At 37.0% G+C, this 18,970-nt stretch overlaps 1 protein-coding gene across 1 annotated transcript; it reads left to right on the top strand.

Annotated features, from left to right (window-relative positions):
* Positions 1-11,012: 11,012 nt before the first annotated feature.
* On the top strand, positions 11,013-16,822 carry LOC111347047 (uncharacterized). Its single transcript, XM_088742001.1, has 2 exons — positions 11,013-12,860; positions 13,024-16,822. Exons 1-2 carry the CDS (start codon positions 11,445-11,447, stop codon positions 13,117-13,119), a joined length of 1,512 nt encoding a protein of 503 aa, XP_088598127.1. The 5' UTR covers positions 11,013-11,444; the 3' UTR covers positions 13,120-16,822.
* The last annotated feature ends 2,148 nt before the right edge of the window (positions 16,823-18,970 follow it).

Genomic DNA, 18,970 nt, shown 5'->3' with positions numbered 1-18,970 from the left:
AGTTATAAAGGAGAAATAAAGACAATAATACTTATATTTTCTGTTCCAAAAGTTCAACATTGTAATGAAGAAGAGAAAAAATCTGTAATAAGTCTCTTCTAATTGGCTTATCATGTTAGTAACTATGGCGACACCAATATCCTCATACGTGATAGATAAAAATAGTATCTTCACTGCGCGCGATGAAGATATGAGTTTTTAGTAAAAAAAAAATCCTGGTATTTCACCAGTATCTATATAATAAATAAAGTTTAATTGTAAGCATTTGATTTTGATGCTCGAAAACAAACTTTTCCAATATCTCAGAGTGTTCCTGCCGAAATGGGATCAGCGGTTAAAACTCAGTAGAAGAGACGGTCCAGGATATGGACGTTTTAAACGACTTGCTGCTCGTGAGGAAAAAAATAGCAGTGTTATTTTAAAAATAAACCTAAACTCATTGTGCTGTGGGATGACACGACAAACAATCTAGGGGCTTCCTTGATATAACAAAAGGCTGAGTGAAACAATGACGAGCTATAGGTGGTTTGCAACCAATCTCTAGAGACACAGGTAACTGTGGTGCCGTGACGGTGGAGTGTATTACAAGACGATTTGATTTTCAGTTCTCAACTGAGTTGATAATGTGAATTGGCCATCATAAATAGTTTCTGAACTCTTCACGATGGGTAGCGAAGGCTAACGCTTTTTTGAAGTTAGCCATCTGTTAAAGCGAAGAAACTATGTACGGTGCCCAATTTACCTCATCAACTTAGTCGATGAAACCCAATTAATAACAGTCTCCTTGAAATGTATGAAAGCGATCCTCGCAGTAATGAATCCTACTTATGTAGTAATGGAAATATGACCTGAAAAAAATTCAGGCATGCACAGGATTTGAACCCATGACCTTTTTCTGGTGACAATTCTTGAAATATTGCTCATCGTTAACGTTTTCCTCTTTCTCTTTGTTGTAGTCTCGAGAAGTAGACAAGAAAAATCCCAAAGCAGTGAAAAAAGCAAATATGTATTATTTCATTGAATCAGGTAATAAATTTACCTAATTCGATGTTTTATATTATTGATTTATATTTTCAACCACAGAATAAGGGACATCAATATTCCACCATCATTTAGTTTTTTTAGTGATGGAATACATCTTACGGCTTTGTCTGAGAATCGTATCGAGGCGTGCACGAAAGATGAATACCATGTCAGTATCCTTAGTAACAACTGTCATATCAACCAATCACACGCAAGACTGAAAACAATCGTGACTTTTGCAGCCGCGTTTTCCCGCACTGTTAACAGTTTTAACACTAGTTCTCTTTCGTTGATTATGATTTTAGCCTTTGCACTGGGTTTTCTTTTTCGAAAAGGTCTCTAGTTTTGCTTATGATAAGTTAGTAAGGTGATAGAAGTGTTCCACACCAACAAGATCACCGCAGGACTAAAAAACCTCTAAATCAAACAAATTGCCTTAGTTTTGGTTTTTGAGGCTGAAAACATATACAAGCTCACAATCAAAGCAATTCCAGTCCTGGATTAATTTCAACACTGTTTCAGTCCGACTATGTCTGTGGGAGCCGTGGGAGTTGCTTGTTTACAGTAATATACCTTGTCATCATATGTAACCTTCTCCTCTTTTCCTTTTTCCTTCCAGCCATTGCACTGTTCGTGTCATTAATCATCAACATATTCGTGGTCGCAGTATTTGTTAGAGTAAGCCTATTTGTTTTTACCAGTGGTTGTTCCAGAAATTGATGAAAAACAGTACCAAGTAATCCTCGTTTTACGTTCCAACGGAATTGCGCAAGAAGGGCTCAAACAATTTAGGCAATTACACAAGCAAAAGAAAAGCAAAACACTAGAAGAAAGGAAAAGGGAAAGTCAGATTTTTTTAGCACATTCACAGCTCAACCCCACACACCCCAGCATCAGTACTCATATTCTCCATACTGTTCTCTTTACATTTTCTAAGATGCTGACAAGGAGAGCTTGTTTAACAATCAAGAGCTTCTTTAGTTTCCGATCATTTCCTTTATTCTCGTGACCTTAATGTTTCATTTTGGAATGGTATTGTAAGGAGAAATTAGATGCTGGTCACTCTTCGTCTAACTGAGAAATTTGTCTATTTGTTACTCACCAGCAGCAGTAGGTTGAAACTAAAGCTATGAATCAAAGCTAAGTTAACCAAGATAAACAAATCATTACAAACAGACAAAAAAGAGTACAAACCAAGCGAAATGGAAAAAATATCTACAGTGACAACTGCAATAGCGAATGAGTGGAATATTTCTAAAACAGAGAACTGTGCCGAGCGCAGCTGTGGATAAACTGACTTAAAAAAGCGATCCTGCGTAAAAAGAAACTGGCTTATTTCAAAAGGGGCGCAAAATAACGTGCGGTATGAGAAACGTGCAAAAAAGGTGTAACTGACGAGGAAAAACGCTAACAAACTCACTTATCGCTCGTTTTTACCTGTAAACTTACAAAAAGTACGAACAAAGAAGTTATCAAAACGTGAAAAAAGAAATAAGTACGAATTACACTAAAAAATAATTAGCAAACGCGTATCCCTTTCATTCCCAAGATCTCAGTAATAATTCTCCATACTGTGTGTATTGCAACTCTTATGGTGTTAGTTTGGAGAATTTGGTATTTGATCAACTAACAACCCCCTCTCCCTAACAGACACTTTTCTTTATTTTCATCACTTAGCTGCTTGATATTGTTGAGTACCTTCCCTTTTACTTTCAATATTGTCGTGTTACTACATTTCTTAATGAAAACTCTGACAATCTCTTTCTTTTCAGTATCACAAATGCCTTAATTACAGCAGAAGCCAAGTTGACATATTTGATGTGGACAAGATCGGAGATCCTAAAGTATGAATCTTGGAACAATTTTGTTAACTTTTCAAATACAAACATTAGGTAAACTTTTGATGAAAGTGTTTCTTCATTGATCTGTCAAATCTAATCTATAAAATCAGAAAATATCGAACTCTCATTTCTCTATGTTTATCAACTATAGCCATCGACGGAGACCTTTTCAAAGGGGTAAGAACTAATGGTGTACTAATAAGTAAGACATTAGTTGAGGCAGTGAATTGTAGCGATTAGTTTATACCAAAACAGTGGAGAGCGTTAAAGGCGCGCTCTGATTGGCCGCTTGAATTCCGATTATTCTTTTTTATTCATCCTGAGCAACGTGGGTGGAGTATGCGCCAGAAAATATTGCAATCTTTGCAGGAATAAGTGAGTTAAAATCATCTTTTTGTGCTATGTTATCTCAATGATTTAATATTTTCTAAAACAAATATTCACCTCAGTATATGTGGCTAGCGGTGCATATGAATGAATGAATGAATACCTTTATTTAAGTGTCAGACTAAAATAGCAGTACATAACCACTAAATGGGGACACTACAAAATAAATTAAAAATGACTAAATCCATAAATTAATTAAAGTTAAAATGCTAATTGAGCTAAAAATACTAAGATTGGTTAACATGCTAAAATATTTACAATATGTACAAGATAAAATGTACATTAAAAAACTTTTTTACATTAAGTACTGCATAAAATACAGTTGGTACAGTAATTATCGGTCAGTAAAGTATTTAGATCAATCTTACGGATATTTATCTTGAAAGATGATAATGTTGGCAGATCTCTAATGTTCTTAGGTACAATATTCCATAACTTAGGTCCAGTATATCTGATAGAGTGCTTACCATATGTTGCTGTATTAAATCTAGGAATAACAAATTCTTTGCTACGTAGGGCATATTTCGTATCAGACCTCCGAAATAGGTCAGCAATATACTTAGGACATATATTATTCTTGACCTTGTACTTTGACGCATTGCGACTGGTTGAATACTCCACTACGAACCACCCACACTTCATTCGGTGAAAAGTCGTTAATTATTGCAGTGTAGTGGTGATCGTTTTAAAATCCTGTCCGTGTTTCTTTTCAGGGTTTCTTTCTGGGATGCATGTTTGGAAAAGCAGCGTTGTATATTTGTGGCATTGGAATTCTTTCAGCTCGTCAAAGTTCTACTATACATACATACGTTAGTTGACCACTCCCCATGGGGGCTTTTCATGGCCAATTCCTACCCATCCCACCCCTGGGGAGGACATCCACAACACCGTAATCTTGTGCGTGAATCCGGTGCTCTAACCAACTGAGCTAACCGGAAGGCACTATGAGTGCGAGCGTTTGATTCATAAAAGAATAAAACACGTTTGCGTTTTGTTAGTTTGTCTGTTAGTTTTTGGAGCTTCATGCTTAGCATGGCGCACAAAGGAAAGGTGAAAGTGTCCATCGTGTTTCTTGAGCGTTAGAGTAAGCACTCAGAAAAGTTACCGTCAATGTGGTCAATCCTCAAAAAATATCGTCCTTTTGATCTAAAAATAGATCCTATTTAGCATAACTGCGCTTTTGACAATAACAGGGAAGAAAATTTCTCAAGGAGCCAATCAATTATCAAAAAGAAAGTTTAAACGAATAAACTGCTTTTAAGCGCGGGAAAAGGCGAATGACCCTGTTGCAGTAGGTGTTATTTTTTTAATCTGATTGGTTGTGGGGTTGGCGTCAGTTTTTTCAACCAATCACATGGCGAAGTTAAGAAAAACCAAACGATTCCTTCAATAACTTTGGACCTTCAATTGCAACTCATCTTAAGGGCTCTTTCGTTGAATTGGCTTTCGCGTTCTTCTGCTAAAAGCTAATGACATCATTTTTTTTCCAGTTTGTTATGGAGGTAGGAAGCGCTTTTTACCACATTAAACTTGGAATAACTTGTGCTTGCCCGCATGTCAACGATTGTTGATAATTCCTTGAGAAGAGAAAATTTTTCGATTTGATTTATGCACTGCAGGGATTCTTGAAGATCTCTTGGGCAAGATGGAAGCGAGTGCTGTTTACCAGATCGATCGCCATTGCTCCAACCCTTATTGTGGCTTTTAAGGAAGGAGTCCAGGATCTGACTGGAATGAATGATTTCCTTAATGTGCTACAGAGTTTGGTTTTCAGGTAAGTTGTGGCTGAGATAGTTTCGAGCCGCATTTGCGATATTATCAATCTTACCACGAAGGAAACCTTTAAATTGTTGCTTTGTCAGAGTAGAAAACCTACATCAAGGATACTTACGGATGGAAAAGAACTCCACTACAATTGAAAACACAAGGGTCCGAAAAACTATTTTTAACCCTTGAACTGCCACTGAGTGACCAAGACAGAATTTCTCCTTACAATATCAGTACAGTATGAAGCAGACTAGTGATGAGAATAAAGACAAATATCAATAGGGATTTATTAGTTGATCCAATACCAAATTTTCCGAACTAATATCATAAGAATTGTGAGGCAGATAATAAAGAGAACTTCTTTTGAGATCTTAGGGATGAAATGGTTGAACTGTGACGTGGTTCCGGTAGCAACTTTTGTTTGGTTTGGAGAAAAAAGAAAGTGATTCAGCATCTAGGTTTCTGATGAGTAAATCGCAGAACAGGAATCTTTTAATCAGTAGAAGCACCGATGGCAGTCAAAAATGTTTCCAACTATCGAATGACGCTCTTGAACTTTGTTAAGCTGAGGACTTTTTCTTATCTTGCCAGCTCCCTTTTTCTCTGATTCCTGTGTTGCATTTTACGGGATATAAAGCAATTATGGGAACGTTTAAGAATGGAAGGTATGCTAAGCTGTCTCTAAGTTGTATTGTTTCTATGCGTTGGTGAATAATATGCTGTACCATTTCTACCGTGTAAAAGATCCCGTAGGGTCTAATCTAGAGCTCGGCCTTGAGGGCAATTCGTTAATAAATGCTGTGGAAAATTTACTTGTAAGTGTCACGTGGGGCGCAAAAATTGTTCTCAGTACACTATCCAGCACGAGGTGGTGAGATAAGCCTATCATTCGGAGGGTGTTACTTTGATGAAACTCTGAGTTCTCGTAAGTAATTGAAAGGAAAATATGTGGCAGCTAATTCGGCCTTAGTGTGGTTACCCTCCAGCGTCCGTGTTGTTTATGACGAGATGGTGGTATTTTAAATTTTGAAGGAATTAGGTCAATGCTGACTGACTTGTACCAGCGTTTTAAATGAGAACAATTATAGCCAATCCTTTTTTTAAATTTAGCTTTGCGGGTTCTTGGTTTGTGGAGGTAATTAGGAAAAAAGCGCACGAAAATGCGTCACTTTTTCTCTCGTTCGTCACAAACAAACAAACTGAGAGCATAGAATAAGACATTTAGCGACTTTTATCATTGGATACCATTTGGATTGTATTTCTTTTTGGCTCTTCTAGTTTTTCATTAAAATCCATTTAATTGTCGTCCTGTTGTTTTCATCCCTGGGGTGATGCAAGGTGTAGCGTGGTTTTTATCCGTTGTAGTTATAGGGATCAACATGTTTTTTGTCGCAGAGTATGTGGTGAGTTTTGATTTAACCCATCTCTATGATATTAATATTTACCTCATTTACGACTTGCGTAACATTAACTTCCAGGCAAACTTAAGAGAAGTCCGCTTATTGCGAATTATTTGCCCAAAATAACCTTTTTTATCCTACACTGTTTTGAAAATTCTCGAAAAATTATATCAAATAGCAGGCCAACTTTGAAATTTGTAAGCTTGGAGCCCTGTTCTTGCTGGACGATCGCTTTGGTTTCGTTGATTCTAAATGTGCTACTTGTTCCAGATCTTTGCTTGTCGCTCTAATGCTTCGCTGCTGTCATTTTCTCTGTTGTTTTTCAGTCTGAAATACCACGTAACGTATATTCTAGTTGGATTGTACCTTGTCTTCTACGTCACTTTTTTGTTATTGGTTAGTATCCAGTACTTGGATTTCTATGCCCTGGTTTTAAACTGAAGTTTTCATTTTTTCATTGATCCTCATCAATTTTAGTCTTGTCAGTTCACTTAAGAAATCGTTAGCGTGCAGCGTGCACCCATCGAGTTATGGATGCACGCGGGAGGTTGTTAAGCATGAAAATACGGCACAACTTGTAAAAAATACTCAGCGGTACTACACAAAGAAAAGTTCAATAAGATATATGTATTTTATTGGGGCATTATAATTTCCGGCCAAGTACCTGTTGGTGGGGAAGAGTGCACTTTGCGTGACGAGACCAAATAACGGCTGTAAAGGGGACTTCATCAATTCGGGTTGCCCATCGTCTGCAATTTGGCCTTCCGACCACTTATCCGGTAAAAACAATCACGAATATGATATGGGCTACCGACCTACCAGCAGTCTCCATGGGATGATTTTAATGGTGTACCTACTTAACTCAAACACGCCCCCTTGAAGAAGAGATCTCTCCCCTCCATCTCTCACTTTGGACGGATGACGTTGTGTAGTGGGTACGTCATATATGACGACTCCTCGTATGCAGGAGCCCATTACCCTGTCGGATGCAATTTGTTGTGGATGAGAGGAAAGAGTTCAAATGTGCAACAGTAGAAATCTTTTTTTCCTTTTCAGGAGAAAGGAGACTTCGTTTTCAAGTTTAATAAGAATGCGAATAGACAGGGCCTGACAAAATGATAATGATGATGGCTTCGTGATTTATTCTATTAGGTTTATTTTGCGCTTGGGTTCACCTTCATAGAATTCATCAAGGTATGGAAATGGTGTTTTGATATTCCATTCACTAGAAAGTTAACTATTTTTTTCAAGATTTACTGCAGTAAATTTCTGGAATTAAACGATCGTCAATTTAAATGTTTATAAGCTATTTTAAACACTAGCCTCAAATCATTGATTACTTATCTCAGAATTTCATGAGCGCGTACGTTCAACTGGCCAGCAGCACGGCGTAAAATGTGGGTAGGTACTTGGTGAAATCCTTCATACCGCCATGCATCAATACATAAGAACATGTGGGAATACATGGTCATTCGCATACATCAACATACATTAAGGATCACACCAAGTACTTACCAAAATGTGTTACTTTTGTAAGCTTTTGATAAGAACGACAGATAAACTGCTTCTGTTCATGTGCCATTTTGTTTGTTTTCAGCATTTGAAAAGAAAGGTTATACACATGTAAAACACCTCGACTTACTGGAGAGTGTGTTTGGTTCTAACTCTTTAGGGGTAACCTGGTTATAGCAGCCCCAAAACATGCGCCAAGAGTTGCGCCTTGTTATGACAGCGTTTGCACATGCGCTGACGTTTGACTGGTTTGTTTCCCCTCCCCCCTTTCCCTAATGACGCTCATTGTGTAAAAGATACGCTCACTTCAACATGCGGGATTTGTAAATGAACGACGATATTTATCAGGAAATAGGTAGAAAAAAAGAGTACCCGTGAAACTGCGATTTGTTTTTTTTTTTGTTTCTGGCAGTTTTTGAAAAGACCTGATTCATGTTATTTCACGATGAAGCTAGGCAATTTTTTTTTTAAGTTTAAAAGTAAGAGAGAGATTTTGTAGACCATGTTAGGTAGTGTTATAAATGATATGAACAGCTTTGTGACAAAAAATGAAAAAACGAATACGTAATTGAATGGTGAATAGGATATTTTTTTAACCAAGTAACAGGACGGACAAAATTACCGACAAGTGTTGCCTTGCAATTGAATCCTTCTACCGGTCCTTGATCGTGAAGGCTACAGTAAGAAGATCCGTTCTTAGTAAGAACGACTTAGCCGTAAGACAAGGTGAAATATGTTTTTTACTAAATTCTAGTGTATGTTGAATAAAGGCTATTCACGAAAGAGCTCAAAATGTTCCAACTACAATACCTGTGAGACTTCTTCTTTGGAACGCCTATCCGAGAGGGGAAAGGGAGGGGTTGGGGGGCACAAGTTCGGTTTTAGAAAAATGTTCAATTTATGTAAAGTTAGTAGATGGATACCTCTGTGTTGAATAAAAGAACGTTCCATTCTTCTCAAGCAAAATTGGGTGAACTCTAAATATCCAGACATTTTAAAAGGGCTCAAGAGAGTTGGTTTTCATTCTTCAGAAACATTTTCATTTTCAGATACAATAAAAATATATGATATTCATATATTTTCATTGTATCGGATTAATCACTTTCACGGGTTTATTACGAATCAACTTAACGGCCTCCTCCAAGTTGGCTTGTTGGCTCAATTGGTAGAGCGCTGCACTAGTATCGCAGTGGTCAGTGGTTCGAATCTCGTACAGGCCTGATTTTTTTCAGGTCTGATTTTCGCTATTGCTTAAATAGCGCTATCTACTGCGAGGATCGTGCATCATACGTATTTGCATTTTCATTTACCATTCTGCCGTGGAAAGAACACCATTGATTTGGGAACACCTTCATTCAGGGAAAACAATTTTGGTCCCGGAGAAATGTTAATAAAACGTTTGTATTCGTTAGTTTATCGAAACGACACTTCTGTAGAGGAGAAACCTAATCTTGTACGCAGACCTTCCACGGCCAAGCGGTTGTACAGTTCAGTTATAGTTACACCTTCATTCAACGTAATTCACAAATCTTTGCCACCTTTATTCAAGGGAAAAGAAAACATTTTCTGGGTCCGAAAGCCCGCCTTTAATTTCCATGAAGACGACACCTTAACCAATTAAAATGTCACCAAGATTGAGTGAACACTTAAACGTGATGCAGTAGTTTTGTGTAACGAAAGGTACCACTAGTTGTTCCGGTTTGCTAAATCTACCCAGAGCATGGTATAGTTTTAATTACTTGTTCCTATATATCAACAAGACAAGACACCGACAGGGCTACTCCTTGCAATTGTCGAGGACTTTAACAAGGATGAGACCCCAAAGCGGCTCGGACTTCTGTCCATTCGCGCACTCGACTTAGCTCGGCTTCTAAATGAAAACATGTCCATTTGGTGTTGTTCAAATACACTATATCTTTTTTTTTCGAAAACTCTTGACTATAAGCTGAACCCCCTCTCTTTCGCTCAAATTTCGCTTAACTCTAGCTTTATTTATTTAATCACTTTCATCAGCGTATGGCGAGGGTCGCACAACAGAGCGAAGCTCCAAATTAAGTGCGCCCAATAATTTATATACAAACCGCTCGGCTTCTAGCTGAACGAATATGTTAAATCGACGTGACGTGAGAGTGCAGTGCTTAAAAAACAATGATTTGTTTTTGGATCACATTAGCTTGGTGCTTGGAATAACGTTCGGTTATTGAATGTGACAGCATTTAATTTCACTTTCTCGAAGGAGAAAAAAATTACGATCTCGACAGTCTTGAGTAGATACACAACAAGAAAAAAAGAATTTTTTCCAGCCATAAAGCAGAATATAGAGTTCAATTATAAGATTTTGATCTTGATGTTCAAAAAGAACCTGAACTTTCCAATTCCTCGGAGTGTTCCTGCCGAAATGGTATTAATGGTTAGTGATTAAACCTCAGGACAAGAAAGGGTCAATTTAAATCAGCTTGCTGCTCGTGAAGAAAAAAATAGCACTTTTATTTAAATAGTAAGACTACACTCATTACGTTGTGGGATGACAAACAAACAATCTAGCGGCTTCCTTCAGGGACACAACAAAAAGCGGAGTGAAAAAATGACGAGCTATTTCTGAACTGCGTCATTACCCTTAAGCAAACTTTGAGGTTTATATTTTATGGAGATGAATCAAGATCTTGAAAGATATTCTGGAACATATACGGACATATAATTCGGAAAAGATGTCGTTTTATCGTAACCTAGTTGCAGAAAGGAAGGCCATAGTTTTCGACTGAAATCTAGAAATGTCAACTGACCTCAGCTGTAAAAAAAATACATCTGTTTCCGTCGACAAAAACACTAATTATCATTGACGTGATTTCTTAAGGGTCAACAGTCTTCTTATATTGAGTCAGTAATGGAAATGTTTTGAAATCGGGTTTATTAAACACGAAAGATGCTGATATTATTCCAGTCGAAACTAATTAATCAATATGCCATAAAAAGTAAACCGTGTGAGACTCACATTGGTTTGAGAACGCTTTCGCAGTTACTGATGTCTCGTTTCAGCAATTGAAGCCGAATACATAAAAAGTGTTTTGAGCCTGAGGCGAAGTAAGATGGCAATGAATATTGAGTTTGCTTCAGCTCATTTGGTTCCTGGAGTGTTTTTTCTTTCATTGATACCTGCATTCCGGTCAGTTTGTTCAGTCATCATTCTCCAGGTCTATTACGCCGCTGTAAAAGAACCAGTAATGAAGGAGTTGAAACGACTTCCAACCTCGTTGCTCTTTAAGACAAACTTTAAATACAAATTTTTGAAATTCTTACCACTGGGATCGTTATTATTTTTTCCCCTAAGGACGATACGGTTGGTTAAAATTGATAGATCGCCTGTTGTCTTGAGGTTTTAGAAAGCGCTGAAACTACTGAACTGGAACTTTGATCCAAATTGATAAGCAGAATTTTAGAAAACTGCATGTTTATTTTGTTCAAACTCTATTGCACTGTGTAAAGTAGCGTCACCTAAGAAAAAAGGATTCAAGTTATGTCTTCGATTGTAACTGCTGTGTTTAAAGCCACTATTGGCTTACTCGTAACAAAAGGCAGAGATGAGCTCGCGCAAAAACTCAAAGATGGCGATGTAATAGACCAGAAATTCCACTCTTTGATCGTCCGTGAAATCGAGGACATCAAGTCAAAGTTGGACGCTTTATCAAGGAAAGATTTAGAAACAAGTACCAGCTTTTTCGAGGAAGGAATGGCGTTGTTGTTTGAAGTGTTTGAGATAGCAAAGTCTAGAAACGAGTGTGGTGCGGCAACAGCAGGGGCGGCCTGTGATGAAGGATTTTCTCTTATTAATGGAATTAGAAAGTTGGAGCTTACTGGCCTGGATGAATCAGCTACTACAAAGCTCTCCGCTGCAAAGGAGAGATTTAAAGATGCTCGAAAAGAAGCAACGAGGGCCTTCAAAAACGAAGGTCTGAAAATATCTGACCGCATTCTGGCCATGAAGTATCGAGTTATGGCGACCATATTAGAGACAGTAGACAATCCTGGTGTCGCCGTGACGCCATGCGGAGTGTGTGTAAAGGAATTAAACTGTCTGCCTGCAGTGCAAAATAGCTTTGATGTTCAGCTCAAGAAAGGCATCCAGGTAGTAAGAGGCTTTTTCGGTCAAGAGGAAAGAAGGCAAATTATCTTCAGTGTCTGTCACGTGAATCGTGTCATCTACGATGTCACGCGAACGATTGGTGAACACGCACACTTTTTGAGCTGGCCTCCTATTGATACTGGAGGACACAAAATCAACCCATTGTACGACCCAAGAATAACTAAAGTACTGCTTAAATATGGCATGGAGCACCGTTGTGTTCCACCATTATTATTTGATCAGAAGGGCGAAGAGGAGCACAAGCTGAAGTGGCCGATTGGCATCGCTACAAACTCCGGCGGAGAATTCATTGTCGGAGATTACTATGATGGTTGTGTGAAGGTGTTTGACAGCAGCGGCAAGTTTGTGAATCATTTCAGTCTCCCTAACGATGATGTAAATACAGAGTTATATATTTACGATGTCGCCACAGACACGGACGACAACATCTTTGTACTGACCCTTCTGAGGAGCTTGGCAGAGCTTTCGAGACCTAGATCTTGGTGGATTTATAAACTTACGAAAACCGGTGACCCGTATCACAGGTTTCGTCTGAGGAGAGAGGGCTGGGTCGAGTACAAAGTACTGTCAGTGACTGACACGGGAAAAGTACTGACAGGAGGAAGGATCATGACAACAGAAGAGACGAGAGTAATGGAGCTGCAGGATAAGGTGACAAGAACAAAAACATTAAAGCCAGGAAGAAGGATGATGACAGTAGGAAGGATCATGACAGGAGGAATGGAGCCTAAGGTGGAGGAGTATGACACTAATGGAAAGTTTGTTCGCAGTTTTGGCAAAGGAATATTGGTGAGTGCGTGGGATTTCACTGTCGCTACTGATGGCCATGTTATGGTAGTGGACAGAGATGATTCCTGTGTTCACATATTCAGTGAACACGGTGAACATCTTAACAAATTTAAACTGCAAAGAAATGACTGTTACTACACGAGCATTGCATTTCACCGAACAGGTGAACATGTCGTCATCGCTGGTGCTAGAGAAGAGAAGAAACTCCTGCAGGTTGAGATATACAGCAAAGATGGTGAGTTTGTGCGTAGCTGTGTAGAAATCCAAATTGATGAGAGCTTTTCCGTAATAGGGATTACAGTGACTACTGAGGGACGCATTGCTGTTGTTGTAGATACTTATAGAAGTCAGAAGGTATTAGTTTTTTAAACTGCTCTTTTTGATGTTTTTCTGTTGTTGGGATTGTGTAGGGACTTAATTTAGGGTAAGCATCAAAACTCTCCATCACGGCTCTTATTCGCTGCTTATTCTCTTAGCTACTATCAGCGTCAAGATTTGTTTACACATGATGTTTGAGAAGAGTTATGAGGAGAAAAACAGTCCTGTTTCTACCACACTCGAAATTATTAACAGACCCCTCCTCCATTCAATGTTTGCTAAAAGTTCATGCAATCACCGTACACCATCTCTTTTTTTTTGGGGGGGGGGGGGGGGGAGAGACGATGGTGAATAGGTAAACTCAACAAGGGCAAAAGAGATAAAACTGAAGTAATATGGAGTTGAAAAGATCAATGTGTCAACAATTTTGTTGCTGCTTGTAGGTTCATTGATTGGTTTTATAAAAGTATTTTAAATGCTTTCTTTTGTTATTATATTGTTTTCTTGAACATGATGGTATGGTAAGATTGAATCCACAAAAGTGAAGCAGAATACTAATAACCAAAGTTATATTCTCGTGATTGAAGGAATTACATAGATATTGAAAAAGTGCTTGATCAATGTCCTGTGCATTGTCAGCTATATATATAGAGCCCTTTATACTTTTATCTCATGATAAATTGCTTCATAAACACTTCAACCTTCTTCATAGTTTTGTTTAAGATACAACTGTAAGGTTACATAAAAACAACAACAGCCCATTACTGGCTAAAACTCCAGTCACTGCACTGATACAAAAATCACAGTAAACACTGTTATCTCAAAATCTCTTCTGAAACTGTTGATAAATTCCCAGACAAACTTTTCTGAAACAAAAATAGTATTTGAACTGCGTTCAATTCAACTCTAAGAAATATAACAACTTTTGTTTCGTACATTTTGACCAATTAAGATAATGATTCATAATTGATTAAGTTTTTTATTCTTCAGAATTTGCATTTGATTTTTCAATATTGCCACTAGAAAAGACCTTTTCAGGGATGCATTCATGTGTGCGTGTAGGAATGAATGTAGGAAAGCATCCATAGAAGACCACAATGGCCTTCTTTAACATCTTTAAATACTTGGCGGTCTTTGCAGTCAATAACAATCAACTCTGATGGGTGAATGGCAATTTATGTACATTTATTAAGCATTTTAGAGTGTTCTTGAAGGTTACGAATTAACTGTTTTCTATATTTTGTGGACCTTTGCAACACATAGTTGAAATTTCCATAGCATTGCATGAAATTGCCCTGGTATCCAGTTAGCACAACTAATTAGCCTTCTAGAAATTTCCAAAAACTCTTTATCTGTAGCAACCCCCCATAATTACATCAGTAAGGGAGTCATCCTCACAGTTGAAGAAGCCTAAAAAAGTCAGGATTTTACAGAGTACAAACCTGTGCCTCTATATATTTGTTGGCCACTCAAACAGATGAGCTATGAATTTGCATGTGATAAGCTAGGAAATTTTCAGTGGAATCTTTGCTTCTTACACAGGGAATATGTTACATACATATATACATACATACACTTTATTGATGCTCCCTAAGTGGGCTTTTCAGCTCAATAGAATAAAAAAAAAAAAATACAAATATATAAATTAATTGAGAATGTAAATACAATAATATTATAATTACAAAATATATATCAATAATATAATATATCAACTTAATAAAACAGTTGCAAGATGACGTCTAAAATTCCTGGGGCATTTTAAGGACTTAATGTTATCATTCAAGGAGTTCCAGAGTTTGGCTCCTCTGAAAGCGAAGGAGCGCTGCCCTGTTGACAGGCGACATAAAGGTATATCCAAAGCACCAGATGATCGAGTTTGTCTATTATGGACTTGAGAACGTGATTTAAACATATCAGCAAGATAGTCTGGAACAAGCTTGTTAATACATTTGTGCATCATAGTAGCGTCATTTAGAATGAGTTTCTCTCTAATAGGAAGCCATTTCAACGATCGCAACCCATCCGAAATATGGTCATACTTTCTTAGTCCCAGAATAATTCGCCCAGCAAAGTTTTGGACTTTTTGTAACTTGTCAATATTGCCGCTGCTGGTATTACTCCAGACAGTTGAACAATATTGGAGTTTACTAAAGACAAATGAATTTATTACTAACAGAAGTGTTTTCCTATCCAGGAGGTGCTTGATTCTGTTAATTTGGTACAATTTAAAAAGGCATTTAGAGGCAATCTCAGTGATATGTTGGTTATAACTGAGGTGTGTGTCGAGAAGAACACCCAAGTCCTTAACGACAGGCACAGGTGTTATTTCCTTGTCAAAAAGTGTTATACTGAATGATGACAGTTTCTTTAAAAGTTGTGGTACTCCAACAGCTAGAACCTTAGTTTTGTCCGGATTAATCAAAAGAGAGTTTTTACAGCACCACTGAGATATTCTCGTAAGATCTTCGTTTAAGGCGAGGATGGACGTGGGTAATTCGGCAGGTGAAAAGGACAAATACAATTTACAATCATCAACATAGGAGGCAGATAGACAACGTTTAGGAACAGAAAGGAGGTCGTTAACATAGATTGTAAACAAAACCGGACCTAAAATAGAGCCTTGCGGAACTCCGAACTCAAGTGGGAGTACTTTAGAAACTGCGTCACCAATTCGAACGCACTGTTGTCGGTTAGAAAGGTAACTCTGAAACCAATTCAACGCACCCTGGGAAAAATCGAGATTTTGTAGCTTGGATAACAAGATGTCGTGTCGAATACTATCAAATGCTTTAGACATATCTAATAATACCATGATGGAAACTTTCTTGTTATCCATAGCCTGGAGCAACTGATCTGTAACGTACAACATGTTGGCAGCAAATGAAATTAATCATGTTTTGAACAGGTTGTGATTGCAACTGATGGAATGCTTCTTGTCCTGCTCTTGGTTTTCAACTTTGTGACTTAGTAATTAGAGTAACCAACAAGGAACACTCCCAGAGGCACGGGTTCACTTGATTACAGGTTTAATTGACCACTCCCTTGATGGGGGTTTTCAGGACAATACAAACAAATTGTAAATAAACATAACAACTAAACATGGGGTTTAAAGATCTCCACTGGCCAGAGGCAAACCAGTTGGATATGCCTCACTAGGTCATAATTTTTTATTTTTAGCAGAGTGTAATTTTATATACTGTACGTACTACCCTTAATAAATCTGAAACAATTGTGTAAGACATGTCCCATAGATGATTAATCACTTTTGCCTTAGTTCTATTTTTGAGTCAAATTAAAAAAAAAGTGAGATCAACTCACTCTGTAGTCTTACCATGGGTTCCCAAAGGTTACAGGGAAGTTATCATATACATTTTTGGAATTACAGGTAGTTTTTCTTATTATTGGTTGCAAAACAATTTTTGAGTTGTATTGCTCTATATTATAAATTTCAAACTTATGCCAATGTGCTTTTGTATCTGTAGAAACTAGCTATTCAAGTAGGATAAAAATAAATATTTTCCATTGACTATGATAACATTTAATTACAATCAACCAGTGAAGTTTAGTTGCTTTTTCAGTTATCATTGTACAGAAGCAAAACCAAGCACTTAAATAAAGATTGTTCAATGTTGTTGATTATCAAATGCTGATTGTTTTATTTCTTCCTGATTTAAATAATTACTTTGTGATCAATATTGATATGTAATTTTGTCTTTGGTGAAGAATGATGTTGGGAAGGAAATTAGTGTCTCCCAAAAAAATCTTGTCATTTGTTTTGTCACCAGGCCAAAACTGGGATATAGTCTTAGTCCTTACAAGCTAGGGGTTTGACCCCTGAAACTTCTGATTTCACTATCAGATTCTCTATGATTGAATTAATTACAATGTATAGGTTTGATTTTGAGTGCAATTTGGTGTCAATAAACACAAGCAAGTTTTTCAAAGACAACAGAATTGCGCAAACCCATAAAGCAAGATTAGTGCTATTTGTAAAAATTAGCAAGTGGTTATTTTCACCAAATTACACAAGAAATCATCTTGTTACTTGTTAGTAACTCGCAAATAAAAGCATCACACAAAGTCAAGAGAGACAAACACATCGCAAATTTAATCTTTCGTTGGAATGTTAGGACAAACATTACATGCAAACATCACGCGTGTCATTTGCTGGTCAACTTGTAGTTTAAGCCATTACTTCACTTATGAATTCCACCGTGACGTTAAATTGCATTTGAAAACCGATATCGCACTCATTGCTTCGCGATTCGTGTGATATCGGTTTTCATATGCAACTTAAAGTGGAATTCCCTTGTCAAGTAATGAATTTTCTTATAAATACCCTTAATAAATCTGAAACAATTGTATAAGAAATGTCGCATATTAGTGCATGATTAATTGCTTTTGCCTTTAGGTTAGTTCTATTTTAGGTCAAATTAAAAAAGCATGACATCAACTCACTCTGTAGCCTACCATGGATTCTTAAAAGGTTATAAGAAAGTTTTCATATAGAAAATCCTAAACATTTTTGGAACTACAGGTAGTTTTTCTCGTTATTCAGTTGGTTGCAACATCATTTTTAAGTTGTATTGTTCTTATATTATAAATTTCAAGCTTATGCCAATGCACTTTTGTATCTTTAGAAGCTAGCTATTAAAGTTAGATAAAAATAAATATTTTCCATTGACTATATGATAACATTTGATTGCAATCAACCAGTTAGGTTTAGTTACTTTTTGAATTATCAGTGTAGAAGCAAAGCTAAGTGCTTAAAATAAAGATTTTTAAATGTGGATGATTATCAAATGCTGATTGTTTTGTTTCTTCCTGATTTAAATAATTTGCTCCGTGATTGACTGTTTGATATGTAATTTTGTCTTTGGTGAAGAACGATGTTAGGAATGAAAGTGTCTCCAAATTGAACATTGATTTTTACTTTCAATTCATAATTTGCTCTTCACCTTATCCTCTGCAGTTTTATGGTTGACTGATTATCAACTTGAAAAAAAACTAAAGGTGACTTTTCTTAACAACTGCACTCACCGTCCTTAATAAAAACTTGTTATTTGTTTTGTCACCAGGGAAAAGTGAGGAAATAATCTCAGTCCCTGCAAGCTAGGGGTTTAACCCCAAGACTTCTGATTTCACCATCAAATGCTGTACCATTGAAAACTTTGAATTACAATGTATAGGTTTGATTTTGAGTGCATTTTGGTATTGATAAGCATAAGTTAGTTTTTTAAAGACAGCAAAATTGCACAAGCCCATAAAGCAAGTGCAATTTGTAAAAATTAACAAATGCTTATTTTCACCAAGTGGCACAAGAAATCATGTTGTAGCTTACAGGAAAAAAGCATCACAGAAAGTCAAAACAGAGAAAATTTTAACAGTGCGTACACTTTGTAAATTTAATGTGTCATAACTGTGCACTTGTGTTACACAAAAAATGCAGCAGCTTTTAGCCAATCAGTGCATTTTATCTTTTCATCTGTATTATGATTTTTAATGTCATCATTACATTGCAAATGATCTTTCTTCTTAGGACTGTTTGGACAAATATTACACACAGATCACTCATGTCATTTGTTAGTCAACTTGTACTAATTAAGCCATTAATTTGCATCAAGTGGTGACACACTGCCATTCCTCAAGAGCCACTGCTGCAATACAGGTTTGACTGTATCTTGCATTCTTTTATGTTTTTTATATTCATGAAATTAAAAAAGAACTGAACTTACTTTCTGTAATAACAACAGTCTCCTTATTATATTTATTTTAGATTTATTCACTTTCTT

This window comes from Stylophora pistillata, chromosome 12 (genome assembly GCF_964205215.1).
Source record: "Stylophora pistillata chromosome 12, jaStyPist1.2, whole genome shotgun sequence".
Classification (NCBI taxonomy): domain Eukaryota; kingdom Metazoa; phylum Cnidaria; class Anthozoa; order Scleractinia; family Pocilloporidae; genus Stylophora; species Stylophora pistillata.
The sequence above is the reverse complement of the archived record's forward strand: the minus strand, read 5'-3'. Positions and strand labels throughout refer to the sequence as shown.

What these genes read in the sequence shown, in the direction of transcription:
- LOC111347047 (XM_088742001.1), top strand. Translation starts at nt 11,445, where the DNA reads ATGTCTTCGATTGTAACTGCTGTGTTTAAAGCCACTATTGGCTTACTC. An exon ending in GTTTTGGCAAAGGAATATTG is followed by an intron (nt 12,861 to 13,023) that starts GTGAGTGCGTGG and finishes TTCACCGAACAG; the next exon opens with GTGAACATGTCGTCATCGCT.